This window comes from Camponotus floridanus, unplaced genomic scaffold, assembly GCF_003227725.1.
Source record: "Camponotus floridanus strain SB8 unplaced genomic scaffold, Cflo_v7.5 scaffold47, whole genome shotgun sequence".
Taxonomy (NCBI): domain Eukaryota; kingdom Metazoa; phylum Arthropoda; class Insecta; order Hymenoptera; family Formicidae; genus Camponotus; species Camponotus floridanus.
The window spans coordinates 1,470,036-1,491,346 of NW_020229625.1; the positions used below are offsets into that span (position 1 = coordinate 1,470,036).

Genomic DNA, 21,311 nt, shown 5'->3' on the forward strand with positions numbered 1-21,311 from the left:
TCATAGTAGGTACTCATATTTTTTATCCAAGTTAATTTTCTTCCTTCATCTTTTGGAAATCTAGTAAGACAAATCAATATAATAATTATAAGATTATAATAACCTCACGTATTAGAATTTAACAATATTTAACGAAAATTTATTTAAACAGTAAAAACTTTTACATTGAACCTTATTTCATTATTAATATAAAATAAAAGTAAATTTTAGTTTGTAGTTAGGTTTTGAATACAATACTTAGGCCCGGTTCCACAACTCGAGTTAATCCGAGTTTAATATGTTAAATGGGGTCCTGATTGGTCCATTCACTACTTAAACTCGGATTAACTAGATTATGGAACTGAGCCTTACTGGTGGTATGTGATTTCAACATCTTGCTCCACATTTTTTTGCACTACGCAGCTTTGCGGTAACTTTTGTTGTAACAGCCGATTGCAACACAAAGCGGTATTTTTTATATTTTCATACAATAAATTAATAAAATTAATAAAATTTCACACAATAAAATAATTTGACAACACTTGATGACACTGTTATTTTATTATTAATTCATTATTCTGTCACTATGAAGCAGCACTAATGTCGCCAGACAATATGGCGGCTCCCTCCTCCCCTTTGAGTATATAGACATGGAAGAGGAATGCCAGCACCGAAAGTGTGTACAAAATCTGTGCGAGAGAGAAAGGTATAGAATAATACTCGTCCTCTTTGCGTCAAATACATTATGAATGCTATAAGTTACAATGGCTGATTGCATTCCGTAAAGTGCATATGCGTTCATTTTCTACAGTAAACGTAACGTTTATTGTAGAAAAATACGCGCATATTTACGGAATCCAAATAATGTTTATCTCAGCTGAAATGAGTAACAGATGCCAAAGCATTATAAATGGCATTATATTAGAACAGTGCTGGGATTTACTTGCAACTTTCGGCCAGATTTCTTAGCTTACGCCTACTGTTCCCCTCTTACTGCTCGCTCCTTAGCGACCGCGCCACCGAACGCTCGTAACTAAGGAACGCTCAGGAACGTGCGCGTCACAAATGTTATGTGGCAATCTATCTAAGTTCTCTTTATTGTTTATTAATAATAAAAATAAGTATTCTATTATTAATTACGTATATGTTCTGTAACAATTTAAAATATTTGTGTTTTGAAACGTAATTACAATAAGAGAATTTAGATAGATAGATTGCCACATTACATTTGTGACGCACACGTTCCTGAACGCTTCTTAGTTACGAGCGACGCGAGAGGTAAGAGGGAAACAGTAGGCGTAAGCTAAGAAATTCGGCCGAAAGTTGCAAGTAAATCCCAGCACTGTATTAGAATATAAATATATTTGTATATAAAGTGCATTATTGGTTTAGTAGGGTGGTAAACGGATTATTATATTAGAATGATAAAGGAATAAATAAATTTTAATATATACAATTTAATATATAAGACAATTTTTATTGATGATTAAAATGGATTATTTTGTAAACTTACGTCTAATATATTTTTTGTGTAAGAAATCCACACGAAAATCCGCATGAATAGCGGATTTGGCCTCATGGAATAAACGTAAATTTATATAAATTGTAATAATCCCCAATAGCCAAGTCTGCTAAAGCAGATCTTGTCAGGGAATCTGTTAGAAATTGTTGTCGACAGAAAGATTACAGAATCGATGCAGGTTCAGGAGATCTATTCTGTATCTTTTATCGTTATCGTTATATACCGAAAATCATCGCTTGCGCTAACGACATTATAACGATAAGGATATTCTATAAGTCTTTCTAACGACATGGCATCGATACAAAATAGGATAGCGACATCGTTATCAAAACGATAAAACTCGGTTCGAAGTAACTCTAATATTGTTCTATTCAGCCAATCAAAGCTCAGTATTTTTATAGTGAGTTTAGGAACGCACAAGTTTCATTTGTTGACTAAAAGAAAAACGAACTAAACTGTAAGTATAATACATATTTTGATTAAATAAAAATATTATTTACAGAAATATGACAAAAAGACAGGCAAGAGCTACATCTCGACAAATAGAAGCGCTTGTCACGTACTTGGAGCAACATCCACATGTGGCATCAGGAAAATTTTATACATTGGAGGGCAAGAACACCTTACAAGGAAATTTACAGGTACATCTTCCACACGTTTAGGAGTGCAGTTACATGAAGCTCGACAATCATTTGAAAAGATTGCAGATAAACATGCAGAAGCAATGCGAGTTGGTATTCTTATTAATAATTACATGAAACAATTTTTTTAAACAGTTTTTATTTTAATAATATACTTTTTTTATAGATGTTAGCTGAAGCAATGAAACTTCAAGCAGAAGCTCTCGTTCAATTAGGCCAAGTTATTGATAAATTCATAAATAAAGAAACTAGTTGTGACAGAAATATTATTGATAATGAATATTAACAGATTAAGTATTGCATTTAATTAGTATGTAGTATTTCCAGAATCCAAAGATGTCTTTCAAAGAGTTATGTTTGAGAAGAGTTATGTTTGAGTTATGAAAGAGAATGTTTTATGTTTTGTTATTATAAAATGTAAATTATTTTTAATACGTAATATATACATTAAAACTGGAAAATTATAGAAAAGGAGAAACAAAAAATACATATGTTTTGTTGCTTGATATTAGTTTTATAAATTTATTTTTTCCATTATTTTATATTCTACGACTTAAGGCGTAATGTATGTAAATGAAAAGCGTTTGCTCTATAATGTTTGAAGTTTCATTGCTTCAGCTAACATCTATAAAAAAAGTATATTATTAAAATAAAAACTGTTTAAAAAAAAATGTTTCATGTAATTATTAATAAGAATACCAACTCGCATTGCTTCTGCATGTTTATCTGCAATCTTTTTAAATGATTGTCGAGCTTCATGTAACTGCACTTCTAAATGTGTGGAAGATGTACCTGTAAATTTCAAAAATAATAGTATTATATTAAATGCAGATTTTATATATAAGACAGATATTAATTTTGTATTATAATTACGTCTTGTACGGATCGATTGTGTGCTGGAGGATATGTCTTGTCCATTGGATTATGTATTAGAAAGAATGTCTGATTCTAAAATGTTTGTTGATTGCGAAGTAGAAGGTATGTTTCTTAATTGATAAACTAATTTAATTTTTATACAATTATGCGATAATACAAATTAATATTTTCAGTATTTTTCAGTTATTTTCGTTATCCAATGCAGAACGATAATTAGGAAACCACTCTTGTATTATTTGATTCTGTATACGTTGCGCAACAGCTCTGGGTCCTCTGTGATTCATTACTTCTTCTCTTGCTTCTGCATCTTCAACATATACGTTCTCAGCTGCACATAGAATCTCATTATTTTCTTCCATTGGTAGTCGATAATGTTGTCGCATATTATGCAACACTGCGCACGCATTTACAATTTGTCCGGCAATTTCAGGTGCATGCATTAACACACGTTGATATGATAGATATCTCCATGTTCCTTTCAATACTCCAAAAAATCTTTCAACAACATTTCGTGCTTTACACAGTCTTTCGTTGTATTGAAATTGTTGACTCCATGGAGGATAGTGAGGTAATGGTGTCATCAACCAGGGTTCCAAAGGATATCCATCATCTCCTATGTATATAAATTCAAATAATATATCAAATAAGACTAAAAAATAAAAATATATATCTTAAAAATTAGTTTTAAAAGCAATAAAAAATATAATAAAAACACACTAAAAAATAAATTAAAAATAAATATATATATTTTTTTCTTTTTAAAATACCTATTACAAACAAAATTATAAATCATACCAATCACATAAGTTCTTCTTTCACCATTGTTATAAAAATGTTCCATTATATGTCTAATGGGAGAAGCATTCCATATAAATGCATCATGTCGTGCACCCGGATAACGTGCATTAATATTTAATATTTTTAAGTCTGGATCGACTATCTGTAAAAATGTAATTATATACATATATTCTATTATCATATTGTTCTTATTATTAACGATAAAGATTATTATTAACATTGCAACACAGAAATAAAAACTGTTATTTATACGTTTTAAGAATTATTAAGTACATAAATATAATAATGTATAAATTATAATTATGTAGAACAAGATTGTACTTACTGCTTGTACATTTAATGAATGATTTCCATGATGGTTTACATATGCCTCTTCATGTAAACGTGGTGCGAGAAGATTAATATAAGTGCAGTCTATAGCACCAATGGCACCAGGAAATGGTTGACGAGCATTTGCAAATTTGTTTCGTGCAGCAGTTCTCTCTTGTTGTGTCATTGGAAATTTTATCCATTGTCGTAATAAATATCTATTTATTAACCATGTTACTTTTCGTATACAACGACTGGTGGATGGTTGACTTAAAGCAAACTCACATTGATTTCCTGCTGGTCTTTGGTAACTTCCATTAGCGAAGAATTCAACTGCTACTAATACTGCAATTTCTGGAGCTAAACCATTTCTACGTAGTGGTTGTAAATGTGGTCTTAACATATCTGTTAGATCCATAAGTAATTCTTTATTAAGTCTGTAAGCTGCCAAAAATTCTCTATTAGGAAGTTCAAAAGGATTTTGTGCATCACGAAGCAATCTTCTTTCAATCTTTCTTTCCATAATTCTGACTCTTTCTTCCAAAAGAAGTAAATTCCATGCTAAATATCCTTCAGCCATATTCCTAAAATTATAAATGCAATGAAAATAATAAATCTATTTTTATAGATTTGCAATATAAATATAGATAGTAATTGTATAAATAGTAACAAAATAAATATATTTTTAGCATATATTTTTATATATGCTAAAAATATATTTATTTTGTTACTATTTATACAATTACTATCAATGTTTATATTGCATTTCTTGTTAGTATTGATACTTACATATATATAATTTATATAACAAACATTATAAATATTTTTTTTCTTAAAAAAATTTGAGACAATGATATGTATTAAATAATAATAACAGTCATAATTTTTATTTCTTACCTTATATTTTTAATTTTTGTCGCACTTTCTTAGTGAGGTTAAGAACAATATACACATTGACATATACGCGTCAAAGAGAGTCGATAAAGCTAAGGCGTGAGGTCTGAGACTCCTCGATAGCATAACGACAGAATTTGGTTTCTTACCGACAATTTTAACGACATTATCATTTTGATTTGAATTATAGAATACAACTTTCGTTAAAATTGCAGCAACGATTAACGAGAGAGTCCTATTTTGAATTGGCCAATTGGCGACGTGGTCAATCGGGTGCCACCCGTCAAAACTGTAGTACAGGTTGCGATGTTGATGCATGCGCAGAGAGGACGAATATCACTCTATACCTTTCTCTCTCGCACAGACTTTGAACACATATTCGGTCTATAGGAAACCAAGCAATTCCTCCTCCATGTCTATATACTCAAAGCTCCTCCTCTAAAATCTTCACCCCGCGCATGAAAGCTCCGTCCAAGTATAGACGAAATAATATTGTTTTTCCACTTTTTATTAATAGAATAAAGAATGATAATTATATGTTCTAAACTATCCTTGGTTAATAAAAAACTGATATGCAAAAGATGATACTGAACTATGTTATTGTTATCGAGAAAAGCCGTAAGAGCCGATCCGAGCTCGGTGAAACGCATACTTCCTCCGTTTTTTGCCAACCGTAGATTGGCAGCAGTCAGGAATAACAAATTATTTGTTCAATAATCTAGATCCCTTATTAGGATTCAGAATATTAAGAAAAAACCAAGTCAGTTTATCAGAAATTAAACTGACACAAGACAAAAAATATAATTACTAAAGCTTTATAAATGTGAGTTTTCTCGTCCGCTATTTTTCTTCCAACTGCATGAAAGGTTAGGTATGTTTTCATACATGTCAATACGCATTGATTGTACATACATACACCTTTTGATCTCGCGATTAATCTAAAAATTAATTTTAAATATCGATTCTGTTGAACTGAAAATAAGTGTTAATTGATTCTTAATTAATTAGACATGTGTTCTTAAACGCGCAAGTAGAAAGTGTCATATTTTTCGTAAATCAACATATCGTGTCTCCGTTTCATTGCACGTTTCTGAAGTAACACATATTGGGAATAATTTCAAGGATTAAAGGCATGTTATTAAATAATACTCATTGCAAAAATTGTCTTTATGTTGCAGTTTTGTCATATTTTCACATATTTGTATTTTTAAGTTAAGTTTTGGCTATTTGTAAATTACATTTTGTAAATTAAATTATATATTGCATTTTGAAAACACCATTAGAACTTTATGCGACGATGAAACGAAGACACAATGTGTTTATAACTTCGAGACTGTAAAGATTATTGACGTTTGACGTATACGAAACATACCTAACCTTCACATATAGTTGGAAGAAAAATGGCGGACGAGAATACCTAACTGCTTTTTTAGTCCCGATACAATAGATAATTTAAGCCCTAAATCTTAAGAAATTGACCAATCACAGCCCAGTATTCTCTTCATACTTGACTGTGATTGGTTAATCTCTTAAGGCTTAAATTACATACCCGGCCTTAAGGCCGCAGCACACACTTTTGCATAAGCGCATAATCATAAGCATAAGAAAATTGATTGGTTCATTTTCTTATGCATATACTTGGGGACCAATCAATTTCCTTATGCTTATGGTTATGCGCTTATGCAAAAGTGTGTGCTGCGGCCTTTAAGGTTTTCGCACATTAATTGCCATAACCATAAACGTAAAATGTAAACGTAAGCTGAAGAACCAATCAGAATATTGCTTTAGTTTTATGTATCCTAGAAGACGATAGAAATGATGATAAAGTTGGCCGTAAGCAGAAGTAACTAGGATTTCAACCAGTTGAAACTCGAGTTAATCGAAGTTTAATACGTTAAACTGGGTCCTGATTGGTCCATTCACTACTTAAACTCGGATTAACTGCATTGTGGAACTGGGTCTGAGGCCGCTGAATGCGGCCTATGTTAGCAGTTTAGTATGATATATAAAAGCCTGTGGATATATGTATTTTTTCAGGATAGTAGCACATTACTTCTTTGTTCGCTATAACAATAAAGAGTAAGATTCGGTCATCAATTTTGAAAGTTTTACGGTAAAGCGGTTTACGATATTGCAGTTTACGAAATGTTGCGTAAGTATACAAAAAAATTCGAACCAATTAATACTAATCTTTTTTATGAATATTCTATAATTATTTTCTATCCACACAGCATAAATCATTTCAATTATGAGTATTTTCTAGCAAGTTACACAAATGACGCAGCGTGTGTAATATTCTCCAACATAGTGTGTTTTAATAGTGACATAGTATAACATTACTCGACACAATAGAAACCTAAGTACAAGCGTAATGTAAATCTTCCATATCAAATATTGCAATAATATTTATAGTAAATATATTTAAGAAAAACTTCATTTTATAAGTGTAAACTGTTAGAAGTCATAATAATTTCTCTATATTTTTTATTATAATCTGTTATATATTTTTTTTGTTTTATTATAATCTGTTATATATTTTTTATAAATGATTTGTTATATTTTTTAAATGCTTTTTGCCTTGTTTTATTGAAAAATATATAAATATTTAAATATATAAATAAAAATATATATACATATATATAAAACATAAAATATAAAATAAATAAATAAAAAAATATATATATAGTATTAAATATAACACACACACACACACACACACATATACTGGATGAAGAAAAAGTATGAAAACTCTGGAAAAATTTTGAAAAATATAAGTCTTACAGAAAATTATTTCGGATTAGTAGGGTTTAAAATGATCTGTTTATTAATCTTATCAGTTTGACTTTGAATGGTGTCGATCAGGACAATGACCGATCTTTAATTATTTAAGTGGAAAACTTCCTATTTTTATTATATATATTCTTGTATATCTTCTTTTAAAAGCTTTCAAAAACATTATAATTAAGTTATTTTTCATTAAGTATTTTTCGAGTTATAAGACAAAATAATTTCTTAATTTTTCGAAATTTTTCCAATTTAAATATAAGATATAAAAATATAAATATAAATATTTAAAAAATATATAAATATAAAAATTTTAAAAATATATAAATATAAAAATTACATAATTCTTGAAAATGTTTCTGATTGGCCACTTGAAAAACGTTAAGAAATATCTTTCTTTTCTGACAAAAAAAAACGTTTAAATTATTTAAAATATTACGTTTTTTTTCTTGTATTTGTTAAACGTTTGTTTTTTCATGGAATTAATAAAATAATGCATTCATACACACTCTCTAAAAGTGAATCAGTATTATCACTGAAAACAATAAATAGATTCACGGAATATAGCAGCTATAAGTTATTACTCATATAGCTGAAAGGTTGTAAATATATTGCAGAATATTGCAGATAATTTCATTGAAACATTGCAATATTGCAAATCGATTGCGAAACTTTGCTGTAAAGTTGCGGCAACATTAAGATGTCCACTTTTTGTAATATTACAACGAAGTATCGCAGCAATATTGCACTATAATATATTTGAAAAAATGCAATGTTGCTGCAATCATGTAGCAATATTGCATATAAAACATTTTTTCGAAATAATTCTTGATACATGAATTTTGGAAGTTTATGAAAAACATAAAATAAAAAATTTTGATATAAATAAAAATTTGTAATGATTGTATTCAAGATAATATATTGTCATATTTAAACATGTATATTTAGATTTTATTATATCTAAATATATATATTTAAATATATATTATATATTATATATATATCTAAATATATATATTTAGATATAATAAAATTTATGACTTTGTAATATGTTATCTTGAATAAAATCATTGCAAACTTTTATTTATATCAAGTTTTTTCATTTATATTTCTATATACTCTTACAATGATATAAAAGAACAAATATTAGTTAGAATTAATTACATATTTTTATTTAAAACTTATTAAGATCCATTTACATATATGTGTATGTGAAAAATACATAGAAATAATGTACAGAAAAACAAAAATAAAATATAAAATAAAATGTTCTATAAGATAATAAAAAAATATATATATTCAATGAAGAAAAATCTGTTTAATATTCTGAATCCCAACGAGTTATTTGTTTAATAATCTAGATCCTTTATTAGGATTTAGAATATTAAATAAATCAAGTTTATCATAAATTTAACTGACGCAAGACAAGAAATATAATTATTACATTAGTGCTCTGTAGGTCTTATATCCACTTTAGATGAAAATTCGAATATGAGTTAGTTAAGCTTGGTGTCGCCATATAGCGGCAAGTAAAGAACACATGTTATACATTTTCGCCATATTAAAATGTTGCTGCAATATTGCCAAAGTAATATTACAAAATGTCTCTGCAATATTTCTGCAGCATTACACTGCTATGTGTAATGTTGATGCAAGTTTCCCAAATAGCACAAAAAGGCCAAAAAATGTCTTAAAGACGTCCAGAGGACTTTAAGACGTCTTTAAGTCGTCTTTTAGATGTCTTTTGGACATGTGTGTTGTCTGGGTTCTGTACTGTATGGGTATAGCGTTGTAAATAATCAATAATATTTTACTGAAATAATTAGTAATATTGACTATTTTAATCAGTAATATTGACTATTTTAATATTTTAATATTAGATCATAATTTATCTACTTCGTGCAAAATTAAAAATTTTATTTATATTTACATGCATATATTGAATGCATCTTAAATAGATGATGATTTATTTTACACCTTAAATAGATCATGAACGGACCATTTTCGTTTATTCGTTTATTTAAACGAACGAATTAGCAATTACTGACTACAATAAAATTTTATTTCCACTGACTATAATGCGTGAGAAATCAGATAAAAGAAACAAAAAAATATACGTTTCTATGCAAAAGAAATTAATGAAATACTCACTGATTCTTAATGATTCTTAGTGATTTTATTCATATATTTGTAAATAGAAATATATATATATGTATATATATGTTAAAAATATTTAATAAAATTAAATAAAAAATAAAATAATTTAATTCATAATATTCAAAATTTTATTTATATGAAAATCATAATCTATTTTATACCTGAAATAAACAAATAATTTATAACTTTTTGGAATCTGTCTAATTTCTGAAGAATCAGTTCAATTTTCATATCAAATTTCTGTGTTGGAATTGTATTAAAAATTAAGCTGATAGGAATAATTACATATTTATTTTTAATTTTTTGCTAATTGCTCTTTATATAATTCTCATGAAAAAAGTAAATAGAAAATAAATAACACGCGCGTCACATAAGCGAATGAATTAGCGATTCTGAATAATGTTTTTTGTAATGTTTTTAGAATATTTAATTAGAGATATTACAGTATGTTCTCCTATAATTTGCATGATTTTAATATTGCTGCAACATAACGAAAATGTTCTGTGCTCTTTTTTTATAATAATATATGTACAATAAAAATGTGGTTAAAAAAATAAGTAGATTTTAAAAGACCCCATACATTTTATGAAAAAGTGATTTGAAATTGACTGAAATTGATATGTTGTAGTTTAGATAGTGCTGCTTAAAAGTTTCCTCGGGCAAGAGTCAAAAGTATGAAAGATATGATGATATGATGATTTGAAGTGAATGGTATTGAAGTTTAAGAAACACCTGTTTTTGAATACACAGAGTAATTAATATATATGTTTGAAAAAATATAATGTATGCCACTTCTATAGTATTTAATGACTTGAAACTCTCTTTACATCGTTTTTTACATTATATCTTTTATACTTTTGATTTTGGAACTTTTGTCTGAGAAAATTTTTGATCAGCATCATTTAAACTAAACTAATCATCTAAACTAAATTATTTCAATTAAACGTATCATTTAAAGGTGACTAGATTGTTTCAATTTTAACGAATTTGAAGAGGTCACTTTTCATAAGATGTGCGGGGTCTTTTATTAATGTGTTTTGAAGATATTAATATTGTAATATTTTACAGGAATTGCATCGATATTCCTATTTTTGACTATTTCAAGAACCATTGCACAAGAATGCGGAGATGAAAATGCACAATGTTCGACGCCATCAGATTTTGATCAAGATATCAATTGGCAATTAGCTACCTCGGTGTATGACTTTCATGCAAATGATATCACGGGCAAGAACATCTCGTTGGAAAAATATCGTAATCATGTACTCATTATTGTTAATGTTGCTAGCAATTGTGGCTTAACAGATATTAATTATAAACAGCTTCAGAAGCTATATAATAAATACAGCGAGAAGGAAGGCTTACGAATTCTTGCCTTTCCTTCTAATCAATTTGGTGGCCAGGAACCCGGTACTTCTGAAGAAATTCTTAACTTTATAAAACAATATAATGTAACTTTTGACATATTCGATAAAGTTGATGTAAATGGAGATAATGCCCATCCATTGTGGAAGTGGCTAAAAATACAAAAAAGTGGATTTATTACTAATGATATTAAATGGAATTTTACCAAATTTATCATAGATAAAAAAGGCAAAGTGGTGGAAAGATTCTCTCCATCCACTGAACCATTGGAAATGGAAGAAACTCTGAAAAAGTATTTTTAAGTTTTTATACACATAACGTTCTCTCTCTCTTACTCCTTAGTATATGGTTTGTATGTATGCGTGTGTAAGCATTTAAGGTATATAAACATACTCAGGGTGTCTCATTAAAATCATTAAAATAAATTAAGTAATTCTGAAAAAATTGAAAGAAAATTATTCATACAAAATTGTATAGCTTTGAGAATATGGTACATAGAATAAAGAGCGTCCAGTTTGACCATGTTGCGATTGATTTTAGCTAATTATCGACTTATACCTAAGATAATCAGCAACGACTAACCAATCAAAGAATTTTATTTTGAATTGGCCAATTGACGACGTAGGTCCATTGGGTGCCACTCAATGATGTATATAACTAGACCAAGCATTCATATAATTTGTAGGTAAGGGAGTGAAGTTGGATATTGACAGTTTAAGACAGAGAGAGAACGTTGAATGGCCTTTATGCTTTCTCTTTCTATAGATTGTCAAGTTATTAAAAGCAATATGGCGTGATATGCCATCTGGACGCAAACATTTAGTTTTAAACAGTATATATGAGGACGTAATATATATATATATATATATATATATATATATATATATATATACTCCAATAGCCAAGTCTGCTAAAGCAGATCTTGTCAGGGAATCTGTTACAAATTGTTGTCGACAGAAAGATTACAGAATCGATGCAAGTTCTGATATATCATGTGATGTCGGCAGAATGCCAACAGAAATATAACAAAGCTTGTTAACATAATCAGTTACCAGATTGGCAGCAAAAATCGAACAGATTCTGCCGGCATAACTTAGTGGCAGATTGGTGGCAGAAATTGAACAGGATCTGTGCGATGCAATTTGACAACAGATTGTCGGCAAAAATCGAGCAGGATCTGCGCATACAATCTCTGATAGCAGATTGATGGCAGAAACGGAACAGGGTTTGCATGATTCGATAATTCCTTCACTTACCGCTACGCGAGCTGTACTTTCTCGTAATTGAATTTCTGTCAGAAATATATATAAAGTCGCGAATATGAATAAAAGACTAAAAATGTAGTAATTATTTCTATCACTTTAATTTCTGATATCTGATACAAGCAAATGAGAGTCAGAATATTAAACTGATTAAAATCAATATGATAAATGAAAAATTATTCATGTACTGCCTATTTGAGGCATAAAGCAAGAATTTAATTCTAAATATAATAAATTAGTCTCAAGTCAACTCATCTCAAGTTTTACAAGTTACATTTACTTTTATCATTTACTTTATTATTAATTTAATTAAATTGAATTAGTCCTTCGCTATATGAGATATATCTATGATATAACATATTACATATATGTCATTCTAAGAAAATTCTAATTAACTTGCCAATAATATTGTTATTTAGCACCTGTCAATAATCAATTGTGTTGCATTTATATAATATTAATAAAAATAAGCGCAAATCTTGTGCAGTTTCTGCTGTCAATTTGCCATCAGGTTGCATGCGCAGATTCTGCTCGGTTTCTGCTGACAATCTAACATCAAATTGCATGCGCAGATCCTGCTCGATTTCTGCTTTCAATCTGCTGTCAGTTTATGTTGACAGATTCTGCTAGCAGAACCCAAGCTTAATGCGGACGCAGTTGATGCCAATCTGCCGCAATATTCTGTTTGAATCTGCTCGCATGCTGCTGGCAGACTGCTAACATTTTGCTTACTGGGTAATATTAAGAGTATAACTAACAATAAGTTCCCGCCACTCATAATTAAATGGCTCCAGCTGCAAATGTAGTAAAGTTAGGCATTTGTCAATAAAATTAAGTGAGCAAAGATTCATTTTTTGCGAAAGAAATATTTTTTGAATCGATTTAAAAAGAAACGTGATAAGATGTTTTTTTAGACATGTACTTCTTCACTACTTTGATTTAAATAAAACTGCAGCTGAAGCTCGCCGACTGATTTCTGAAACAGTCACGGCTGACCGCTACCAACAATAATTATGCCGATTGAATGATGAATTGATGCGAAAAAGGCCAGTAATCAACGTAAAGTGATTCTTTTGCATGATAATGCGCGACCTCATGTGTAAGAATCAAAGAAACACTATTGGAGCTCGAATGCGAAGTTCTCCCGCACTCGTCTATTCTTCAGACTTGGCCCCATCAGATTATCACCTTTTTTATCAATGCAACACGTGTCGATATACACTTCTCCAATTACAAAAAAGTCCAAAAATGCATCTACCAATGGATTGCTTCAAAAAACAAATCGTTCTATGGTCGCGGAATTCAACTTTTGCAAAAAAGATGGGAAAAAGTCATAGAAAACAATGAATTATATTTTGATTAATATATAAATTCATTTTCTTATTTAAAGAAATGCATTTTTGAAATAAAAAAAGTAATAAAAACGGCAGGAACTTAATTATACATCTAATACACACACACACACACACACACACACACACACACACACACACACACACACACACACATACATATATATAGACAGAGAGAGAGAGAAATATTGCAAAGACCATAGCGAAGAAAAAAATGGCTAAAAAGAAAAAAATTCTTTAGGAAGCAAATTTAAGAAAAACTATATATGAAGTAAATATATATATTAATATTAACCATAAATATTAATCAGCAAGATATATGATATATGATCCCTAGTAGTATAAAACATTGGCAAAATATTGGTATACCTTGGCTCAATATTGGTTATATTGGAAATGTTTTGGCCAATATTTCCCAATGTAAAACTAATATTGGTTGTTAACAAAATGCAAGTGTTCTGCCAATATTGCAGTGCCTATGATGATCAATATTGACTACTAAATATCTATAAATGTGTTGCTAATATGGTTGCATCGATTATAATACCAATATTGGTTATGAAGTAAATGTAAATGTATGCCAATATTGCACGTTCACACATTATATATGAACTTCGTGCGTCGCCACTAGGTGGCGAAAAGAAAAACACCTAACCCGAGAATGGGACTCCATCTAACGCAGAATATAAGGCCGCGGCACAGGTCCTACGAGTCACAACTTATCAGTCAAAGAGTGCGGACTATTATAGCCGCACCTCTTCTAGCTTTGTGAGGAGCTCTAGAGCTCCATAAATTAACCACGGTTATTTTTTTTGATGGTGAATTCCGTCATATAATATTAGAAACTGATCTATATCCAATGTAAAAATATTTGGATATGTATAATTAGCCAATCTTGGTTAAAGATGAAAATAATATATTCCAATATTACAATTCAATATTGGTTCAAAATGAAATCGTGTCTACTTTGCAATAGTGGACCAACATGAGAAATATTAAATATATATTGTTAGCCAATATTGCTACTAGAGATACATTTATATAAAATATTAAGCAAAATAAATATAACGATATTTGTACTATAATCATGTGTATAATGCATAAAATAATATTAATATCAATTACAGAATTTTCAAGACAAATTGATATTTATATGATTCCACTTTTATTTATGTACCATCTTTTATATATATATATATATATATATATATATATATATATATAGCTTTTGATAATTTTAGGCCATTTGCTTCTTGTAAGATAGAAAAGAAAAGCATAGATGCCATTCAACGTTATCACTTTGCCAATTTCTTAAACTGCCAATTTCTGACTTCACTTTCTTCTGTAAATGTTTGGTCTAATTATATACGTCATTGGGTGCCATCCTATAGAATAATATTTGCATAATTTTAATTGGTTTGTTGATCAAAATCGTATTAAAAATATTACTTGAAATTTTTTAAATGAGACCTCTCATACATATTTTTATAAGAAACTTATATGCAGCAATATTATATTGCAATAACTTTCTATTATAGTATTGTTACAGTAATATCATATAATAATAAATGTTTAGTGAGAAATAAGGTTGAAATGACGATTATTAGAGATCTGTTCTAATAATTATGGTTAAAAAAAATTATTAGATTGTAAAGAAAATAATACAGATTTTTTCCTGAAAAATATATGTATTAAAAAAATGATTACAATATTTTTTTAAAATTAAAATAAATGTTTTTCAAGCAGAAGTTGAATTGTATTGAAAAAAGTTGGTTCTTTGATTTAAAAAAATTCTTCAATCACGTGTTTACGATGATTACAGCGGTATGAGGTCAGGCGTTATTTTTACAAAAGGAGTCTAGCCTTAAATCGATTTGTAGACTATAACGACTGTATCGAGTAATGTCTCGTTAGTAACTGATGTTGATACTAAATGTTGTACTAAATCTTCTTACAACGCCTTTAAATCTTTTGTTTTCATCTCCATGAGTCATCCAAAAGACGCGGTTTGTCTTCGAGGTTAAAAAATTTTCACTTTTGAAGCATCTAAATCATCTTTCATATCAGTTGATGTATAGCATTCTCTCCATATGCCTTACAAATTAATCATCTGATTTTAATAACATTTTTTCAAATTGAAAAATATAATCAAACAATCCCATACAGCACACAAAGATTGCATACACATTGCAACGTTGCAAATTTACTGCAAAATGTTGCTGCATCATTGTTGTGGGATTGCAGCAATGTTAAAATGTCCGCTTTTAGGAATATTGCAATATAAGGTTGTAGCAATGTTACGGTGCAACGTATTTGTAATATTAAAACGCGTTTTGCTACAAATGCAGACACCGTTTTAAATTTAATAAATAAACTTTAAAAATATAAAAAAATGTTTAAGAAAGATAAGAAAAAATGATTTTAAAAAAACATCTACTAGTGTTTTTTATTAGATGTTTCTTAAATATTTATCTCAATAATATACATACAATTATTTTATATACATTCGATATCAGAATATTTTAATACGTGCAATAAATGAATTATTTCCTACTTACCCATTCAACTAAGAAAAATCTGTTTAATATTCTGAAACCCAATGAGGGATCCAAATTATTAAACAAATTATTTGTTTAATGATCTAGATCCTTCATTAGGATTTAGAATATTAAGTAAATCAAGTCAGTTTATCAGAAATTAAACTGACAAGAAATATAATTACTACATTAATCCTTTGTAGATTTTATATCCATCTTAGATAAATTCAAGTACGAGTTAGTTAAATTGAATGTCGCTGCATAGTGGCAAATAAAGAAACACAAGTTATACATTTTCGCTATATTAAAATGTTGCTACAATATTGCCAAAGTAATATTACAAAATAATGTCTCTGCATTATTTCTGCAAGATTACACTGCAGTGAGCAATATTGTAACATTGCAGCAGTGTTGATGCAAGCTTCTGTGCTGTATGGGAATGACGACGAATATGCCCCACACGGAACATGACATTCATTGGAGATCCATGTAACCTACATACCTCCGTGCGACCTCTACTTTCACAGTGGATGTTCAATGGATCTCTAATAGAAATCTATATTATCTCCACGGTAGATGTCGTTTGTAAATCCATCGTGGATGTCTATTAAACGTCGATTATGGATGTATGATAGACATGTACACATTTCTCTTAACATAAAGTAAAAATATAATTTCTAAGTATTATTTAAAATTCTCACCAAGTATTTTGAAAATATATTGAAAATTTGTTGTAATCTGTATTTTATTTTTAGCATTCTAAAAATTTTTACAAAAGATTTAAATTTTTAATAAATTCTAAATATCTCTATAATTAACAAAATTTTAATACTAAGAAGATTTTCTTTGATGATAAATTTTTTTACATATAATTTATAATATATGTTAATTATTATATTAGAAAATAGAAAACCTTTAATTTTTTAATTAAAACTAAAGATAGCTAAATTTATTATACATAATTGTATTTTGTAAAATTATGGTAGCTCCTGTTAATATAATTATTTTTAAAAAATAAATAAAATACATTAAACAATTTTTATCTAAACAAATTATGATTTTTATTAATTATTTATCCTAATATTTATAAATTTTATTTTTTGTTACTTTATCTTATATTTCATATTATAGTCTATAATAATTATAGTCAGTGGAAGTAAAATTTCACTGTAAAATCAGTAATCGCGCTTCGTTTGTTTACGCTATTGTGTGCTTTTTTTCTCGTATTTGAGTTTTAGTCATGAGAATTATATAAAGCTTGCAAAAGGCGATAGATAAAATTAAAAATTTTACTTTGATCTAATTTCTGATACAATTTCAATAGAGGAATTTCAGATCCCGGTAAAAAATTTTTCTTTTAAATGTATATTTATGCAGAATTGAATATAATTGTATAAAACTAATAAATATATAATTGTGCAAAAATATGTATACTTATAAATAATAGAGTACAGGACATTATATATATATTTATATATAAGTGCAATAACTCTTACATATAATTATATATAAGTGCGCATTTTGCATACTTATATATAATGTTCACAATGTTTTATGTATAATTATACATGAATTTCTGTTAGTTTAATATATAATTATATGTAAGTCTTGCGTCATATATAAATATGTATAAGTAACAAATATAGTTCAAATATAATCATACATAATTGTATACGATTCTATATAAACGAGAAATTTTGATCGAAATGTATATGTATCTTTTCCTCAATGCACTCATGAACAACAGATAGGTGAAACATTTTGTTTTGTGCTTAATGACCCGGGAAAAAAGATCCATGTCTATTTATATAAAAAAAATAAAATTATATACAGTCCCAGATGATTATATATAATATCACATATGATTTTATCAGAGCATACGTTTTTGTATATGCTTAGATATGATGTCCATCTCTGATCATTTCTGATCATAAAAAATGATATTAGATACCTCATTTTGTACAATCAGACATAGTCAGATACTGATATCATATCTAAGCATGTATAAAACCAAAGCAAAGGTTAGTTTCATGTACGCTTTAATATAAATCATATATGATGTTATATATAATCATTTAAGATTATATATGATTTTACCTTTTTTATATAGACAAATATAATTTTTCCTAAAAATTATATCTTGTATTATATATTTAATTAATTATTATGCAATATTTAAAAACAACAGTTAAATGTACATTATCATAAAAGTAGCTAAGTGGTACACCGAAAAAATTGTAAATTCTTAATGAACAAGAATATATTCTTAATTGGCGACTTCTACGCCGCAACTCGATTTTCGTATGCGTGACATGTTTCTTCATTTGCTGCTACGCGGCGACACTACTCTTAATTTTTCTCGTATTCAATATTTATCATGAAATGTATATAAAGGACTTGTATTAACATGAGATCTAAAGTATATTTTTTTCCCTTAGCAGTGGTGCAAAAGAGAGCTGCTCACACATATGTTCTCTATGTGCATGTGAGCCGCATCCTCTTTGACATCACTATTTATCAGTTTAATTCCAAGCTTGTTGGGATTCAGAATATTTATTTATATATGATTTAATATTTATTCATATATGATATCATATATAACTATATTTGACAAAACATAATTAGATGATATTGACAAAATCCATGTATTGCCAATTTCATATGGACTTTTTCCCGGGATTATAAAAATATATCTTTATATAATAAGATACAAATATATATATTCATATCCATTTATACATAAGCATATCTATTTTTATATGAACAAAATTGATATATAAGTTTGTATAACTAGATATAATCAATTTTGTCTAATTGTATATGAAAAATTTTTTACCGAGATATTAAATCGATTATATAAGTCGGACAAATAAATATCTGACCAATAAACGAAAATGATCCGTTTTTATCTGTTGCGACGCTTTTTCAATTCTAAATTTTGATTCTCGCGGGGGAGCGGAAGCGCCGTCAAAAACACAAGGGTTTTGGTGTACTCGCGATCGGCGGGACAGGGATGGAGGGTGTCCGCGCGCGAGCCGCGGCGGAGCGAAGGCCGTCTCGTTACCTCAGAACTGGGCGCCAGGTACGGTCTCTCACGTACCAGTTTTCACGAATTCTTCGAAAAGCGCGAAAGAATACGACAGCCCGCTTCGCCACGGGCTGGCTAGCTCGCCTAACGGTAGAGGGGCGAGGTTTGGGAGAAAAAGTCAATTGATTGAGCGAGCTTACTAAATTAACAGACAGCGACGAACACAGAAATTACGGACGATCGCCCGTCCAATAAAGTACGCGAGATTTAATAAATAAGAAAATAACAGGTTTATTAAGAAAGTAACTAATAAGAAAAGTGATTAACAAAAGAAGTAAAAACCGCTACAGAATGAAAACAGAAATAACGTACTAGACATGCACGGACAATGATTCTCGAAACGCTCGAAAAACGCGCGATATTCTAAGTCGGTCTAACAAAGAACGTCTGTTACGGCGGCTTTCTAAAGTCGAAGCTCCTGAGAACAATAATTGATATAATGGAATTTGATAATTCGAATTCTCAATAACGGTCGTACCGTGCGCGCGAGAGAGAGAGATAATACCCGCCTATAATTCGTAGTTTCGACAGCCTCGCGGAGATCCTACTAATTAGCTGCTTATCTAGCAATTTCCTCCGAGCGTGCTCGGAGTCGACAACCCCGAAATAAGATAGCCGGTCAGCTACGCCATAAGCGACAAGATATGAATTCCGCGAGGAGAGATCTCGCATACGATGGGCGGACGATACCGGCGAAGTTCGATCGCCGGCGGCGGTCGGAGATTTTTCCGCCTTTTTCGGCAACGCTCGCAACTCAAATATTTCTGGCAATCGGGGCGGGGCGACAATGTCGTGTTACACACCCCGATACCTTCGACAGCGTGAGAATTAATTATTTTCTCGTATCAAGGAAATAAGGGAGGCCGGGCGACAGTCCCGCACCGCGCCTCCTTCGATAGCCGCGATATTCGCCAGGAATTTCCTGACCTCAGATCTCGATACTTAGAATCGTGCGATACCCGCACACCGCGACAATTTCGAGGAATTACGTTCCTGCTAGTGAGACGAATAACTCACACTCACACAATGGACGCGACGATAATACTCAGTTTCATGCAATATTCCCGAACGACGATGATACTACACGAAAACGCATTAATCACGACCAATTACGTTCCACAGACTCGCTCTGAGACATATTTCAGAGGTGCGAGACGCGGCTTCGACAACCAAACGACAGCCCGTGCGAACTACGCATTTCTCGCGATTTACGACGCACGCGGTCGATACCCAATGGTCGGATGCTACGCGTATTACGCACCCTGATACCCGGAGAGAGACGAGAATTACCCTACGATACGCACTTCCGTCGCCAGTGTCCGCGCTTCCTCGGTCGCTTGTCTCCGGTCGCCCGAAATACACCAAAATCGACCGACTCGGCAGAAGGATCGAGCGGTCGCGATAAGCCGTAATGGCGACGGCGACAGAACGGCCGGCGAGCGGACACGATCACGCTCGCGGAGTACAATAATTCGTGGGCAACCTCACCGAAGAATTCTTCTCCCGGCTGCGGGGATGATCCTCGGTCTCGTCCTTCACGGTCTCGTCTCACAAGTGCACACGACAATACGTTTCGACTGGTTTAGGCGAGCGGCCGCGACAAAGTGAGCCCTGGATCTCTCGATCCAGGGTCGATAGCGGGGTCATTGGCCGCGCAGGGGGATGCGCGGACCCCCGGCCAATTAGCGGCCGACACGCGCGAGGTCCTGGCGCTTCGCGCGCCACGCGACGCCTTATCGTGCCCCGC

General features: G+C 30.5%; 3 protein-coding genes across 6 annotated transcripts; 2 read left to right on the forward strand and 1 right to left on the reverse strand.

Annotated features, from left to right (window-relative positions):
* The first annotated feature begins 597 nt into the window (after nucleotides 1-597).
* On the forward strand, nucleotides 598-2,543 carry LOC105248393. 4 transcript variants are annotated; one of them, XM_011253150.3, is made up of 3 exons: nucleotides 598-685; nucleotides 2,004-2,231; nucleotides 2,309-2,543. In XM_011253150.3, the coding sequence occupies exons 1-3, from the start codon at nucleotides 641-643 to the stop codon at nucleotides 2,426-2,428; spliced, it is 393 nt and encodes a 130-aa protein (XP_011251452.1). In that variant the 5' UTR covers nucleotides 598-640; the 3' UTR covers nucleotides 2,429-2,543. The 4 variants fall into 4 exon arrangements, 1 of the variants encoding a protein (XP_011251452.1); XR_003123297.1 differs by lacking the exon at nucleotides 598-685 and adding an exon at nucleotides 1,689-1,844 and having other exon boundaries at nucleotides 2,309-2,541; XR_888970.3 differs by lacking the exon at nucleotides 598-685 and adding an exon at nucleotides 1,689-1,901 and having other exon boundaries at nucleotides 2,309-2,540.
* Nucleotides 2,544-2,635: 92 nt separating this feature from the next.
* Nucleotides 2,636-5,791, reverse strand: LOC105248395 (putative nuclease HARBI1). The gene is made up of 6 exons (XM_025412001.1): nucleotides 5,023-5,791; nucleotides 4,142-4,709; nucleotides 3,814-3,958; nucleotides 3,016-3,631; nucleotides 2,846-2,934; nucleotides 2,636-2,767 (listed from the first exon to the last, which is right to left on the reverse strand). The coding sequence occupies exons 2-4, from the start codon at nucleotides 4,703-4,705 to the stop codon at nucleotides 3,198-3,200; spliced, it is 1,143 nt and encodes a 380-aa protein (XP_025267786.1). The 5' UTR covers nucleotides 4,706-4,709; nucleotides 5,023-5,791; the 3' UTR covers nucleotides 2,636-2,767; nucleotides 2,846-2,934; nucleotides 3,016-3,197.
* Nucleotides 5,792-7,032: 1,241 nt separating this feature from the next.
* On the forward strand, nucleotides 7,033-12,505 carry LOC105248391 (probable phospholipid hydroperoxide glutathione peroxidase). The gene is made up of 2 exons (XM_011253149.3): nucleotides 7,033-7,171; nucleotides 11,029-12,505. The coding sequence occupies exons 1-2, from the start codon at nucleotides 7,165-7,167 to the stop codon at nucleotides 11,625-11,627; spliced, it is 606 nt and encodes a 201-aa protein (XP_011251451.1). The 5' UTR covers nucleotides 7,033-7,164; the 3' UTR covers nucleotides 11,628-12,505.
* The last annotated feature ends 8,806 nt before the right edge of the window (nucleotides 12,506-21,311 follow it).